Here is a 16,271-nt window from a genome sequence, read left to right as displayed (position 1 = left end):
AAATTATTATTATTATTATTATTTTTATTAGCATGACTTTACATTTCCAAGAAACCATATACACCGATCAGCCACAACATTAAACCACCTGCATAATATTGTGTAGGTCCCCCTCGTGCCGCCAAACCTGCACCAACCCGCTTCTCAGAATAGCATTCTGAGATGCTATTCTTCTCACCACAATTGTACAGAGTGGTTATCTGAGTTACCATAGTTACTTTGTCAGTTGGAACCAGTCTGGCCATTCTCTCTCATCAACAAGGCATTTCCGTACACAGAACTGCAGCTCACTGGATGTTTTTTGTTTTTGTCACCATTCAGAGTAAATTCTAGAGACTGTTGTGTGTGAAAATCCCAGGAGATCAGCAGTTACAGAAATAATCAAACCAGCCTGTCTGGCACCAACAATCATGCCACGGTCCAAATCACTGAGATCACATTTTTTCCCCATTCTGATGGTTTATGTGAACATTAACTGAAGCTCCTGATCCGTATCTTCATGATTTTATGCACTGCACTGCTGCCAAACGATTGGCTGATTAGATAATCGCATGGATGATTGTTGGTGCCAGATGGGCTGGTTTGAGTATTTCTGTAACTGCTGATCTCCTGGGATTTTCAAGGAGACTTCATCAGAGAATGGTCAGACTGGTTCAAACTGACAAAGTCTACGGTAACTCAGATAACCGCTCTGTACAATTGTGGTGAGAAGAATAGCATCTCAGAATGCTATTCTGAGATGCGGGTTGGTGCAGGTTTGGTGGCATGAGGGGGACCTTCACAATATTAGGCAGGTGGTTTTATTGTTGTGGCTAATTGGTGTATGTGCACAAAATATGTATTTTATGATTCATTTCTCCAGAGATATTACACACAATTACAATTTAAAGAGTACTGCCAATTTTCTAACAATAAAAACACAAATCACAGAATATGTGTAATTATTTCTTTGATATGCTTTACAAAACTAGTACTTGTACTCTTCTGAGAAGACCAGCTTAGACTAGACCAGTTCAGACTAGATTGTGCCGGTTCGTGCTAATCTTACTGGTTGACCAGTATACATAAAAATAAAAAAATACACCAAAAGTTCAATGTTTTTTGGACATGGTAGCCCTTACAAAAATCGAAAGTTAACGGCAAACTTGCCGCAAATTCGCCACTAATCATTTTCACATGCAAATGAGCTTTGCAGCAAACTTGCAGCAAATTGTCCACTGTTGCCAAAGGTTTGCTGCAGGTTCACCACTAGAGGTGAAGAGCTGCAAAGTTCTGGCAAAGATTTGCAGCGAATAACAAGCTCATTTGCATGTGAAAATAATTAGCTGCAAATCTGTGGCAAGTTTGCGGCTAGTTTAGATTTTTTGTAAGGGACCACAGTACTAGCATGTTTTTGGACATGATACCACGTTACTACCATTTTTGGACATGTAACATGGTGATACCATGTTTTTTTGACATGGTACCACAGTACTACCATGTTTTTTGGACATGGTACCATTGTAATACCATTTTGTGGACATGTATCATGGTGATATCATGTTTTTTGGACATGCACTATGGTAATACCATGTTTTTGGACATGGTACCACTGAACTACCATGTTTTTGGGACATATACTATGGTAATACCATGTTTTTTGGACATGGTACCATTGTACTACCATTTTTTGGACATGCACTATGGTAATACCATGTTTTTTGGAAATGGTACTATGGTACTACCATGTGCTTTGGTCATGTACTATTGTAACAGCATGTTTTTTGGACATCGTACCACAGTAGTACCATGTTTTTGGGACATGTCCTATTGTAATACCATGTTTATTGAACATGGTACCATTGTACTACCATTTTTGGGACATGTACCACTGTACTACTATGTTCTTTGGACATGCACTATGGTAATACTATGTTTTTGGACATTGTACCACTGTACTACCATTTTCGGACATGCACCATGGTGGTACCATGTTTTTTGGACATGGTACCATTGTACTACCATATTTTGGATATGTACCATGGTAATACCATGTGCTTTGGGACATGTACTATGGTAATACTATGTGTGGCAGGGGGGCGTGGTCAAGCATCTCTCCGGAGAGAGAGAAAGCGGTAAGGGCGCTTACACCTGAGCTAAATTATGTCTAACACCTGTCTCTAATTTCAGTGAGCACGGGGAGAGCGGCATAAATAGAGACACACCGCAAATAGAAGGGAGAGAGAGCCTGGGCACCACAGACCCGAACAAGAAGCAAAGAGTTTTTATTACAAATGATGAGAGTTTATTTTGTGAAGCGGTGTGTGATTGTAGATTAACTTAGTGCATAACGCAAAGACTGTGAGACTGTAATTGTGCTGCAGAGAGAGAAAATAAATCCTTACCTGAACCAGGAAAGCTGCTTCTCACCTCCTCCTTACACTATGTTTTTTGAACATAGTACCACAGTAGTACCATGTTTTTTGGGACATGTACTATGGTAATACCAAGTTTTTGGAGATGATACCACTGTACTACCATTTTTGGACATGCACCATGGACATGGAACCATTGTACTACCATTTTTGGGACATGTACCATGATACTACCATGTTCTTTGGACATGCACTATGGTAATACTATGTTTTTGGACATGGTACTACAGCAGTACCATTTTTGGACATACAGTGGTGTGAAAAAGTGTTTGCCCCCTTCCTGATTTCTTATTTTTTTGCATGTTTGTCACACTTAAATGTTTCAGATCATCAAACAAGTTTAAATATTAGTCAAAGATAACACAAGTAAACACAAAATGCAGTTTTTAAATGAAGGTTGTTATTATTAAGGGAAAACAAAATCCAAACCTACATGGCCCTGTGTGAAAAAGTGATTGCCCCCTAAACCTAATAACTGGTTGGGCCACTCGTAGCAGCAACAACTGCAATCAAGCATTTGCGATAACTTGCAATGAGTCTTTTACAGCGCTGTGGAGGAATTTTGGCCCACTCATCTTTGCAGAATTGTTGTAATTCAGCCACACTGGAGGGTTTTCGAGCATGAACTGCCTTTTTAAGGTCATGCCACAGCATCTCAATAGGATTCAGGTCAGGACTTTGACTAGGCCACTCCAAAGTCTTCATTTTGTTTTTCTTCAGCCATTCAGAAGTGGACTTGCTGGTGTGTTTTGGATCATTGTCCTGCTGCAGAACCCAAGTTCGCTTCAGCTTGAGGTCACGAACAGATGGCCGGACATTCTCCTTCAGGATTTTTTGGTAGACAGCAGAATTCATGGTTCCATTTATCACAGCAATCTTCCAGGTCCTGAAGCAGCAAAACAGCCCCAGACCATCACACTACCACCACCATATTTTACTGTTGGTATGATGTTCTTTTTCTGCAATGCGGTGTTACTTTTACGCCAGATGTAATGGGACACACACCTTCCAAAAAGTTCAACTTTTGTCTCGTCAGTCCACAGAGTATTTTTCCAAAAGTCTTGGGGATCATCAAGATGTTTTCTGGCAAAAATGAGACGAGCCTTAATGGTCTTTTTGCTCAGCAGTGGTTTTCGTCTTGGAACTCTGCCATGCAGGCCATTTTTGCCCAGTCTCTTTCTTATGGTGGAGTCGTGAACACTGACCTTAACTGAGGCAAGTGAGGCCTGCAGTTCTTTGGATGTTGTTGTGGGGTCTTTTGTGACCTCTTGGATGAGTCGTCGCTGCACTCTTGGGGTAATTTTGGTCGGCCGGCCACTCCTGGGAAGGTTCACCACTGTTCCATGTTTTCACCATTTGTGGATAATGGCTCTCACTGTGGTTCTCTGGAGTCCCAAAGCTTTAGAAATGGCTTTATAACCTTTTCCAGACTGATAGATCTCAATTACTTTCTTTCTCATTTGTTCCTGAATTTCTTTGGACCTCGGCATGATGTCTAGATTTTGATGATCTTTTGGTCTACTTCATTTTGTCAGGCAGGTCCTATTTAAGTGATTTCTTGATTGAGAACAGGTGTGGCAGTAATCAGGCCTGGGTGTGGCTAGAGAAATTGAACTCAGGTGTGATAAACCACAGTTAAGTTTTGTTATGTTTTAACAGGTGGGGCAAACACTTTTTCACACAGGGCCATGTATGTTTGGATTTTGTTTTCCCTTAATAATAACAACCTTCATTTAAAAACTGCATTTTGTGTTTACTTGTGTTATCTTTGACTAATATTTAAACTTGTTTGATGATCTGAAACATTTAAGTGTGACAAACATGCAAAAAAATAAGAAATCAGGAAGGGGGCAAACACTTTTTCACACCACTGTATACTATGGTGATCCCATGTTTTTTGTACATGGTACCATTATACTACCATTTTGTGGACATGTACCATGGTAATACCATGTGCTTTGGGACATGTACTATGGTAATACTATGTTTTTTGGACATGGTACCATTGTACTACCATTTTTTGGACATATACTAGGGTAATACCATGTTTTTTAATTCTCATATATTTGTGATCACCAAAAACAGTTGAGTGTATCAAGTGTACTCGACTAACCTTTAACTATGAGTTTAGTGCCATGGGCCTCTACTTCAGTCTCTTGAGTAAGAGGATTATATGCACCACACTTGTACATGCCCTGATGCTCTGAAGACACTGAGATGATTTGAAGGTTCCCGGAGGGCAGGATTAAATACTCGTCTGAAAAACAGACAAAACAAACAAACTCTCAAAATGTTTCAATTGTATCTTTATGTGTTTCCTGGAGGGTTTGGCATTAGCGGTTGTCTCTTCCCTACCTGTGGATTCTTCCAGCCATTTTCCCCGTATTCGGTAGCGTGGCAGAGCCGGTGGATTGCTCCGCGGAAGGGGGCATTCTATAACAGCAGTGTCGCCTTTCGTCACTGTTAATGACCGCCGATGGGTCTCTGAAAACTCCTCAATTCCTACATGAAGACATCAACAAAATGCTCAATAGCGTGGATTTTGTAGCTACTGCGATTTACATACGCCATTTTTCTCTGAATCTGAGTATAGTTGACCCAAAGCCGTCTGTTACAGGACAGAACATAGTCTAAGAGACCTGATTTTGAAAACTAAAATATGTCAAAATGTGTAGTTACTGCATTTTGCCTTTGTACAGCAGTATACATTATCCCACTTATTACACAGCTACTTACCAAATTAATAAACGGACATGAAATATTGATTTGAGTTAAAATGATTTTACTATGCCGATAGAAAGATTATATGAGAAATTATATTAGAGACATGAAACTTGCACAGCTATGTAGGAAAACATTTTCCTGGGACAGAGGCCATTATACAAAAATGTTTGACAGCAGAATGCTTCAATTGATCAATCGGAATCAAGTATTCCAGAGAGCTCTGTAATGAACTGGTATATTCATCCATGGCAGCAGCAATTCACACAAAGACCTTCTGTCAAAGAGGTGTTTATATTGGATTGTGAGTGGCAGATAACATGTGCTTTCCACTGAATAATGTGGCCTTATCTGCAAGCCTGATCAGGCCCCGGGCAGACCACTGGGGGGTTGCGTCTGATACGGCGTCCTTCCCGGCATCAGCCCTTGGTACGGCACAGGAAGCCCCCGGGCTCATTAAGGATACTGCTGAAGAGGTATCTGGATAAGTGCCAGACTGAAAATAAAGAACCATTTCCTTCCCCTCCAACACTCGTTTACGGTCGCCTATTCTCACATTGTTAATGGCTCGAGAAATCCGCCTTCTGATACTTCCTGCCTTTCTTTTCCTGCAGTCTCTTTGAAGTGCATACTTGTAGAAGTGTTATTCCTACAGCTGTACTAAGAACGCATGAGTCAGCATACGGCATGTTTAATCAAATGTGCCTACCTGCAATAAGCACCCGTGCATGGCGACTGACAATAGAGCCCATTTCAGAGTGAGCCACGCACTGGTAGGAGCCCATGAGATCTGACTGAAGGGAGGACAGCGAAAGGGATCCTTGACTGACTTCTACCCCAGGTTGGTGGGCAGGTTCTAGGGGCCGACCCTGGAAGAGCCAGCTGAGTCTGGCGGTGGCGGGACGAGCCGCGCAGCGCAGGTGGACCGTACCACCCTGCTTCTGTACCACAGAGAGAGGCTCCACACGGAAAGAGAGAGACAGAACAGCTGAAGAGGAGAGCCAGAGAGAGAAAGAAAGACAGAGGAAGCAGACATCAACAGACCATAAGCCATACGTGTGGTGCTGGTCTAACTAGTGAACAAGCATAGCCATTACGCTTACCAGCAAAACCTGGGCAAAAAGTAATAGAACATTCTTTGGCTTCAACATTCTTATTATTAATCGTGTGTGAAACAGAGCAGCAGAAATATAAGAAAATCTGCCAAATGTCTCTATTAGCTGCTCAATTCCAACGGCATCATGTAGGTTCATAGAAATGTTTGTTATTTTGAATGTGTGTGTTAGTATTTTTGGACCCACTTTATAGTAGGTGTCTTTAACTACTATGTGGGACCACATTTTTTCTGTGTGTACTCACATGGGCAGTTGAGGAGCAGGGTATGGCACACACACAGCACAGCAGAGAGTAATCTCAGGCCACCGTCCTCCATGACGCAGTTTCACCTCTATGTGCTAACCAGGGGCTCACACACACCCCCTCCACACACTTCACACCTGAAACACACACAAAAACACAATACAGACATGTAAAAAACAGTCCATTCAAAAACATTTCAAAAAGCCGAACACATCGATGAAACAGCAATGACAACAAAAGTTTGTTAGGCCACACAGAATCTGCACACATTATCTTCCCTGATTGTGGAAAACATCTCTGGAATTCTGTGAAATGGATTTCAATAATATGGTAAAACGAATAAAATGTCTAATAAACAAACAAATTAACATGCAGAACTTCGACAATGAAGGCTTTCAGAATTCTGTGGAAATTTGTTTAGCTTTCTGTGGACGTAGATTCCAGGTCTAGCTATTATCAAAGAGTCCCATTCAAAAGTTGTTGCCATAATGTTAAGGTACTGTGGGTGGTTGCCAAGGTGTTTTGCTATGCAGCTGCTAAGGTTTTCCGAGTGTGTTTAGCATGTTGCTTACAGGTCAAAAGATGATATTCTGTCCCTAGATATGGCTTTGGTTGGGTCTCTACTTTTTTGTCAGGGTGTTTCTTCAACTTCCAACACTTTAATGTCCCAGGGGGTTATTTTTGTTAAATGAACAGATTTCGAACAAACAAACTTTTTTGCTATATGAAGGTCTCATTATAACTGAATTGGAAACTATTTACCAGACCGTCATCATTTATTTTTGGTACTTTTCAAATGCCTTTTATGTATAAATTTTACTGTTTTAGCCTTGTCCCAGACCAACACTTATGTTAATACTAAATTATGAAAATCAATTATAAAATACAAATTATTACATTTAAAACAAACAATTTCAATATTTATTGTGTGAAAATTACAACTGTCCAATTGTCCACAGTTGTGGCGTCATTTCCAGCACAATTTTGCCCCTTATATTTTTTCTTAAACTTAGTGTACTTTTTTACTGAATCAATAAAGGTGTCAGTGAAGAGCATTTTTTAGATTAATTACGAGACAAGTGATTTTTTAATAAAATAAAGAAAATGAGATAAATATCACTTGCCGCCATTTCCAATCAAGCTGTAATTTTGTACAATTATGCAAAAAGAGTGAAAATATTATTTATGTGTGTATTTTTGAAACCTAAAATGTTAGCTATGAAATTAGTCATTCCAGAGAATCTTTCCATCAATCATACTCACCACATAATTCTATTTAACACAATACAGAATTTGAGATGTGATGGCACTGTGGACTTTTCAGTGATTTTGAGAAAAAAATTAAGAAAATGACAAATATCCTGTGATGCATGTACATACAATGTTGGACACTGTAGATTTTTTTTTTTTTTTTTTGTATAAGTCAACAGTGCTAAAAGTGCCCTAAGTTAAAGAAACAACCATAAATCTATAGGATCATTTTACCCATTGTTTGTCCCCAATAATTTTTTTTCCAAAGTCTCATTCATAACCATATTCCAAAAGTGCAAAATGAATTGCATGTCCAAGCTTAATACTTGGTGTTTGGGGTTTGAAATATAATAATACTAGTGATACTTGCCTTTGCAAATAAAACATGACATGGACACTTTCTCTACAGATCCTGTGATACATCTGTAGTTGGTCGTGGGGTTAATCCCAAACAATACTTTCAATACTCTTTACGACACATCCCCTTATACACTCCTTGATCTCACACAGCCTTCCCCTGATGAGAAATTTATTTCTGCTGATCTACAACCCATTCCCACATAGAGCCTCTCCAGTAAAAACAGGAATTCCTGAAGCTCTACGCCCCCTCACCCCCAACCCTGCCTCTCCCTCGCCTTCAGTCCTGCCCGTCTCTGATGGACTGCAGTCGCAGGGTCTACAGCAGTCTGTTCTTAATATCACTCTCCTGTCACAGCACACTGCTTTCTCACAGATCCACTGTAGCCTGAAGAGCCGCTACATGCTGTTCACACAGTCTCAAACACTCTAACGGAAAGACAAGGGGAGCACCCAAAGAGTGACACGAAAATGAGTGAAAGGAACGTAATTAGGAGCATTCCTCTTTGCTTTTGAACCCGTCCCTCCCCTAGCGCTAGTCCTCTGTATCAGGGCTGCATTAATCCGAAGGGCCTTTGATCACAGGCTCCTGGTCTGTGAATGTAGTTTGGGCCAGGGGCCTGGGGACAATGGCCATCCAGCTGTGATATTCACACTGTGGGTGCCATAGGGCTCTGTGCCTGGCCCAACACCAGCCAAAAGGACAGGCCACTTGACTAGGTGAAATTAAAGGGGTGATTTCTGGGTGGGACCACTAGAGCTGAACAGGTCTCTGACGGAGACACACATCCTCATAGGGCTTTAATCTAAATCAAATTAAAATTGCTATATAACGTAGTTTGATTATCAAACTGCAAAGGCTGCGATTTAAAGTTTGCACGTGCTGCTCGCTATGCTTACTGTATGTGCGCAACTCCGTACTCTGTAGTGTTACACATATTCTAAGTACGCTTGAGGTTAATGAACTCACTTTACAGCATACTAGATTGACTAATTGCACACTGATGTGATTCCAAATATGCTTGGCTGCTAAAAGTTAGTGGAAATAGAAATGTCTTCCTTCAGTGTACTGCCAAAATAAAAGCTTCAGCCAAAATAAAGGCTTAAGGAAATATTCCATAAATATGGTACTGTTTTATAATAAACATAATCATAATAATAGTTGTTGTTAATGATGATGTTATCCAAAAATATACTTCCATGATAATTTCTTAACGTAATAATGACATATAATTGGGTTCCAAAAAATAAAGATGTAAACATCATTTCTTGAACAGTGTTTCTATTGACAGTAGAGCATGTTTGCACATGACTTAATTTTGGTCAAGAGGAATTTTTTTCTTCAGAGTTAATAATCATAACGCAGTTAAATCGCAATCACAATATTTAAAAAATAAAATAAAATCGCAATTAGATTTTTGGTCCAAACCGTTCAGTCCTAAATTCTTACACACACATGCTGACATTTTTTCACACTCAGGCAAACTGATACCTTCTACTGTGTTGCTCATTACAATTCAAAGTCCTTTACACTTTTGAGAGAACTGTATATTTTTATTTAAATCCCATAGTCTTGCATTGACGGAGGGGATTGAGCTCTTTTGACCTGGGCCAATAAGCAACCACTTAGAAACCAACCATAACACCCTAGCAGCCACTTAGCGATGCCCTAACAACCACCCAAGACACTCTAGCACCTCATAGCAACATGCCAAAAACCACTCAGGACACCATACCAGACTTGGTGGTGGGCTCTTTTGACTTGGGCAAACTTAGCAACCACCCATAAAACCCTAGCAATGGCATAGCAACACCCTGGCAGCCACCCACATTATTCTAAGATCTTGGTGGCAAGTTTAGCATGAGCAAGCAGAACTCTAATTGTCTACACTGAAAATGTAAAATCTAGTTACTGCAGCATTCTAAAAAATAAAAAAAATTCAATGACCCATCATTTATTTTAAATTACAAAAGGCCTAAAAACACTCGCCACAAGCTTCAAACAAACATACATATACATATACCCCGCCCCATGCGGGACCACTCAGAGGAAGACGAAGTAGGAAACACAGGAAATAATAAACTCTCTCAGCCTCCTGCTCACACCCACTCTAACCCCAGAGTTCAAGGGTCACCAGAGAGCAGAGAATCAGCGGGTGTCTGCCAGACATGGCCCCACCCCATGGGGTCACCCCAAAAACAGGGTGAGAAAAAGGGGGACAATGTCTTCACTTTACAAGCACAAACAAGAGCAAGACGGGCAGAAAGACAGACAGGCCTTTTATAAACTAGACATTGTGGTCACAACAAATCTCAAAGAAACTTTACAAAGATCAGTCATAAACTAAAAGATTAAGGAAACGTGTGTGCAATGACTATAAGTGTATGTGTGTGTGCTTGGTTTGTCAGTCCTGGGATTCTAGGGTAGCGTTTCTTTGTCCACAAGTCCCGACAAGTCTCTGCAGTGCCCCTATGCCATCAGTGGAAACAATCTTCTTCTCACTCCCAGAATAATAATATATAATTTCAACAATAACAACAGCCTTTAATGAAACACACAGCCTAAGACGGGCAACATTGCACCATGTCTATGAGAGTGTGCAGAGAAGGCTATTTACACCCAAAGGGGTGGATATAACTCCAGAGCGAGATATCTGGTGTGAGAAGCGATGCTAAACCTCTCATTATCTCTGCAACAGATCTGGCATGACGAGGAAACACAAGCATCATTCCTGGGTTTTATCTCTATGCCTTTCTTTTGATATCCGCCTGTATGTGCCAGGCTCAGGGCAGAGAGACACTTGACAGGATATCTGCTGACTTCTATCAGAGAGAGAGAGAGAGAGAGAGACAGGCACATACTTACTAGATGCAGGTGAGAGAGACAGTAGGGAACTGGAGCAATCTGGAGCCTTCAATAAGAAAGATACAAGTAAAAAGAAAGAGACAGAGTGGGTAGTGGAGTGCAGAGACATGTCTGATGGCATAAGGGAAGGGAAGTCCTCTATACCTGCTGAAGATCTCCATCACACATGCCACATCTAAAGAGAAGATTAAGGGCAGAGGAAAAAAGTGCAGGAAACTAGCGGCTAACAATCAAAGCGAGAATTACAACATAATTCTATTCCGACAGTGCCTCTATTTAGGTAACATCACTACACTCCCATTGACCTGAGCAAGAATGTTAGCCAATGCTACAGGCGTTAGCACTCTTTGAACTGGGGACAGCTGGGAAAGCTTTACTCTAGGTCCATGGTACTCAACAGGCTGCCCGCAAGCTGCATCTGGCCCGCAAACCCTCTTTTGTGGCCTGCATGATATTGTCATCAAATTAAATTATTAAATGTGTATGAAGTTTGAGAATTTACAGTAATTCTCAGTATCTATAAATAACTGGACCGTTAAAGAGGAAAGGATGAAGAGAATGAATTGGGATCTTCTAGTTAGCTTCAAGCTTGTTCTGTTTCCCAAATATCAGATTAAAATTATTGGTTGTGTTAACTGATATAAATAAGAGTCCAGAGTCTCCCTGAAGAAAACAGCTAAGACCAGCATACATTTTCATACTGATTCACTCTAGTTTATGCTGGTTTTGTGCTGGTCCAACTAGTTGGCCAGTACAGCCATACTGTTCATTAGCAAAACTGATCGACCATCACAGTCTTTCAAGTGACAATAGTTGTCAGGAGTTTTTACTAGTAAAGTTAGTTAGTTTGAAGCCTGGAGGGAACAATAACATAGCTGGTAACCAACATCTAAAACACAACATGTGTTGGTGATTAACTTTTCAGTGGGGCTATTTGATTCACAGGGGTAAATCTCTGGCCAACGTGTCAGATGTTTTGGAAAAGCAGTAATCTCTGTCTCTTCCCATTCTGTTTTTTCACTTATAAGCTTGAGTGTGGATTTTGTCAAGCCAGAGGTGAAGACACACACACGTTCTAATTTTTCTGAGAGGGGCTTCCAAAGAGCTCGATTTAACAGCAGTCCAGCAAATCCACAGGTAGTTGATGATCATAAATTAAACCTTATCAGCTGTCAGTGCAATAGCTGTTTTTCCTTTCTGTTTTCTCTCTGGAATGAGGGAGTAGTTCAGGGGTCATACCTCAAATCCTGCCAAAGTATAGGGAAGGAAGACTCAGTCTCTAATGGGATGTCCGTGAGCATCGTCCTTAAAAAATATATCCTCTGCAGTTTTACCAAGGTTATCCTGACAATTATTTCATGCACAATACAGAGTATCAGTGCTGAAAATAGAGGTGGCTCTGATACCCTCATGCCTGTACGTGACACATGACCTCTGAAATAACACAATTCGAGAATGTTGGGGCACTATAAGATGGATGCAGTGTAAGCAAAAAGGGGTATTATCGGGATGACAACAAGGAAAATAAACATTCTGACAAGCCCCTAGGTGTATATATAAAGGAGGTGGGAGGTGGCACCTGCAGTCCCAAAAAAGGTGCAAGTGAGAAAAGATGAGTGCTACTCTGCAGGCAGTGCTTGAAATGTCATCTGCCTGTCATATTGAGTAAATGCAGACAAAGAATCAAAGACCCCACAGGTCTCTGGTAGAACAGGTCATGACTGGTACAAAACTGGAAGTCTGAACTCCACAGCTAGGTAAGAGAGAAAGAGAACATTGTAATGGTAGATCCAGTGAGGTCAATGACTCAGAGTTCTAGACAAAAGCTCTAAGGAAACAAACAACTTAACACAAATCATTGGTATGGCTACAGGATGCAGGTAATTACAGCAAAGAGGGCACAAAAACCTACAGTGAAAATATGATGGTGAAAGAAACAGACAGAAGAAAGGCAGAAAACAGAAGACACAGTGAAAGTGTGACACCAGTAAAAACACAAGCTAGTTAATCATTATTTTTTTTTTGATTGTCTAATCTGACCTATGTGGCGAGCCTGATAATTCTGTCGTATCCTGAACCTGTCCACACTCGCCTCCACAAATTCTGACAGAAGAGCTGCTCTCCACACATTTCACAGAGAGAGAGGGAGGTGAAGGAAAACAAATAAAGCAGTACAAAGGTTACAAAAATAAAATAAGAAAAACATGACACAGACACAAAGACCACAAAGACAGAGGTGGAAGTGAGTAGAGCAACCCCCTCAACAGTGAGAGAAAGACAAAAAAAAGTCAAGCAGGAAGAACAGGAGGCAGGAGAGAGCAAGGAAGGGAGGGCCAGTGAAAAAAAGAAGGGATTCATTGGGAGGTGAATACTTGCCAAACCTCAGTTCATTTCCCCAGCTAATGCCTGACAGACAAACTTATACTGTGTGAACCTTGCTTGCAGTCCTCCCAGTCAACTGATGGTACAACTTGGTGTGCAATAAGAGAGACCCAGCAAACAGGAGAGGGAGAATGAGGCAAACTGGGGGGGGGGCGGTTGGCGGTAAGCAAGGCCCAGTTTGGATGGCCCAAGCGGGGCTATAACAGGCTACTATTGGTCTAAGTGGCAAGAATGAGGGCAGCTCCAGGCCATGCAGATTGGAGTAATGAATGGAAATACTGGGCCTCTGAACTGAGCAGTCTATGTGTGATTAAAGGGGGCAGACATTATTAAAAGAGAGAGAGAGGGCAAGAAGGCCTGGGGAAAGAGAAAGAGAAAAAAGAATGCTAATCTGTAAGGTACAGTAAGCAGTAAAAGTGACAGTAAAACAAGGATGGAATCTCTCTTTTATCACAAATAGACGTGGAAATCAAACTAAATGACTGTATATCTGCATTAAAAAGTCTGTGGTTCGAAAAGAAAAGGCAAACAGAGGTTAACCGTCAACTATTCTCTTTGGTGCTGTGAAAGAGAGTGGATGAACATGCATGTGCGTGGAGAAGTATTATGTCAATAGTTTGATACTGCTTTCCAGGACTAACCTCCCCCAGGCCATAAAACTCAGCTTGCCTCTGTGATGGGAAATCACATCAGCGTCTGCGAAGTGCGGGCGGCTTTGGGGTGAAATGCTCGCGGGGTGACAGGGCACTGCCTTGGCGACCGTGGTGTGGTTAACAGTGGAAGGAAAAAGAAATGAAAGGGTAGAGGACTGAGAACAGAGGCCCCTGGGAACAGACAGTCACCTCTAACAAAGAACTGTTTACGAAGAACACACACATCCCCTTCCCTCGTCTCCCCTCCCTGATGTTTCTCAGCAGTGGCGACCCAGTCTACCTCCACCTCCTTCCCTAGAGTGCCAGGCCTCAGACCAGGGAGACAGTGCTAATCCCTGCCCCTGGCGACTTGGCCTCGGTCACAAGCACTCCACACACAGATCACCCGGTGAGAAAGAGTGGGAGGGAGACCCTTAGGCCCAGTACAGTACAGAGGAACCCTCTTAATTGGAGTTTGTTCTTTGGTGTCTTGTTTGCCTGGGAATGGAGGAAAGAGGTGGTATGTAAGGGGAGGTGGTGAGAGAAAGGAGGGGTGCAGAGGTAAGGAGACCGTTTCCCAAGGTTTTCAACAACAGGGATTAGGCAGAGGGCTGAAACTCAATAGGGTTGTCTCAGACACTGGAAATGGATCTCAAGAGTATTGCTGCCGCACAAGGCCAAAACTGCTGCAAAGCAACACACATAACTACCAACACCCATGGCATTGTGGGAACTACAGAATATTCTTCCAGAATTCACAGCTACTCAGAACCCCCGAGGGGATGTTTGCACACAGGAACAGTAATTCAAATGGAGAGGAATTCTAGAGACAGGAGAGACTGAGGTTCTGCTTGCCTAGAGGGTGTGCTGAGAGATGAGGTTGATCGGCAGGCTGTACCATGAGTGTTTGTTTCATCAGCCAAGCTGTGGATGGTGTTTAGAGTCAGCAGAGCTTTGGATGGCCTCTCTGGTCAATGCTGAGAACTCAAATTCCACAAGCTTTGAATATAAATTAAGAGCAACATGTCTGAACTGTGGCCTTGTGGTTTGCTACAGACATGTTCAACAATGGTGCTCATGGGGGAGATGCAAGTTTGAATCTGACATGCATCGAGTCCTGATCCTTGTACCCCTTTTCTCTCTATGTGATTTCTAAAAAAAACTTAAATTCAAAGCTTTACTTCAATTATGCTGATATAAGCAGCTAAAGGCCAAAGTATACTTTGGTTTTCTGTGTCCCACTATGTCTCGCACTCAGTGCATGCAATGCAAATTTTGTCATCAGCGCAGTACTGTCCATGTGCAGCCTTGTTTTTCTAGACCCCACGGAAAGTCTGCATCTGTGTGTGTTGTCTGCTGTCCAAAGAGTATACTGTTTAAGGCTAGAGTGCCCAATTGTGAGCGATACTTAATGGCCCAAAAATGAAGTATACCCTAGCTTTAAGAATGCTCCAGCACCATTTATTGCTAAAGACTGCAATAGAACAGTGGCTGCACAAAAGTTGGAGCTGTATCTCTCCTCTCTTTTTGCTTGAAATCAGAGTCAATCCTCCCTGGCCTTTCTGGATTCCATCACCTCTTCCATCACCATGGCAACTAGGCCGGACATACAACCACACAAGGGGATCTGCTAAGTATCCTGCCGATAGGTCTTTGGCCTTCGACCAAAAGCACTCACAGGGCAGGGACATATATTAAAAGCTGCAATGCAAAACATGTGCAAATAAAAAAATTAAAAAAAACAAACAAACAATGTATGACAGAAGGACCCGAAATCATAAAGACCAAAAATGTCATGCTGACATTAATGATGACTTAACTGGCTATGGTAGGGAAGGGAAGACATTAGTGTTGTCAAAAGTACCAGTACTTCGGTACTAAAATAAAAACGATGTAACAATAGCAGTGTTTTTGCTGTACTGGTAGTACCGAGCACTGACTCTACCCGGTAACAGTGTGCAATATGACTGACACACCACAACATTCAAATGTTCACAGGCTTATTTTGAATGCATGCTCTGTTACTCCTTTTACCCTGACAATTTATGCAAGTCCTAGTGTGATTTATTAAACCACTGAAGGCTGCAATCTCAGCGTGGATGAGCTGCGTACTTTAAATGAATATATAAATCCGACCGCTCAAACACTGGAAACTCCACAGACATTGAGAATCATTCACATTGTTTGAGATGACAAAGCAGAGCACTAGTTCACTGTAAAGTGTGTATTACATGACTATATTTGTAAAATTAAATCACAGCATTTGCACTTTAATCTCGACTCAACTTT

The 16,271-nt window shown here is 41.5% G+C and overlaps 1 protein-coding gene across 1 annotated transcript in view; it reads right to left on the bottom strand.

Annotated features, from left to right (window-relative positions):
• Positions 1–16,271, bottom strand: part of LOC127455711 (cell adhesion molecule-related/down-regulated by oncogenes-like) — a 69,333-nt gene that overhangs the window by 36,718 nt on the left and 16,344 nt on the right. The window contains exons 2-5 of the mRNA XM_051723774.1: positions 6,495–6,631; positions 5,845–6,123; positions 4,770–4,916; positions 4,528–4,671 (exon numbers count right to left, since the gene is read on the bottom strand). Coding sequence (XP_051579734.1) covers positions 4,528–4,671; positions 4,770–4,916; positions 5,845–6,123; positions 6,495–6,567 — 643 coding nt within the window. The 5' untranslated portion in view covers positions 6,568–6,631. The remainder of the gene's footprint in view (positions 1–4,527; positions 4,672–4,769; positions 4,917–5,844; positions 6,124–6,494; positions 6,632–16,271) is intronic.

The sequence above is a fragment of the Myxocyprinus asiaticus genome, chromosome 18 (assembly GCF_019703515.2).
Source record: "Myxocyprinus asiaticus isolate MX2 ecotype Aquarium Trade chromosome 18, UBuf_Myxa_2, whole genome shotgun sequence".
NCBI classification, from domain to species: domain Eukaryota; kingdom Metazoa; phylum Chordata; class Actinopteri; order Cypriniformes; family Catostomidae; genus Myxocyprinus; species Myxocyprinus asiaticus.
This window is presented reverse-complemented; position numbering and strand designations above follow the sequence as displayed.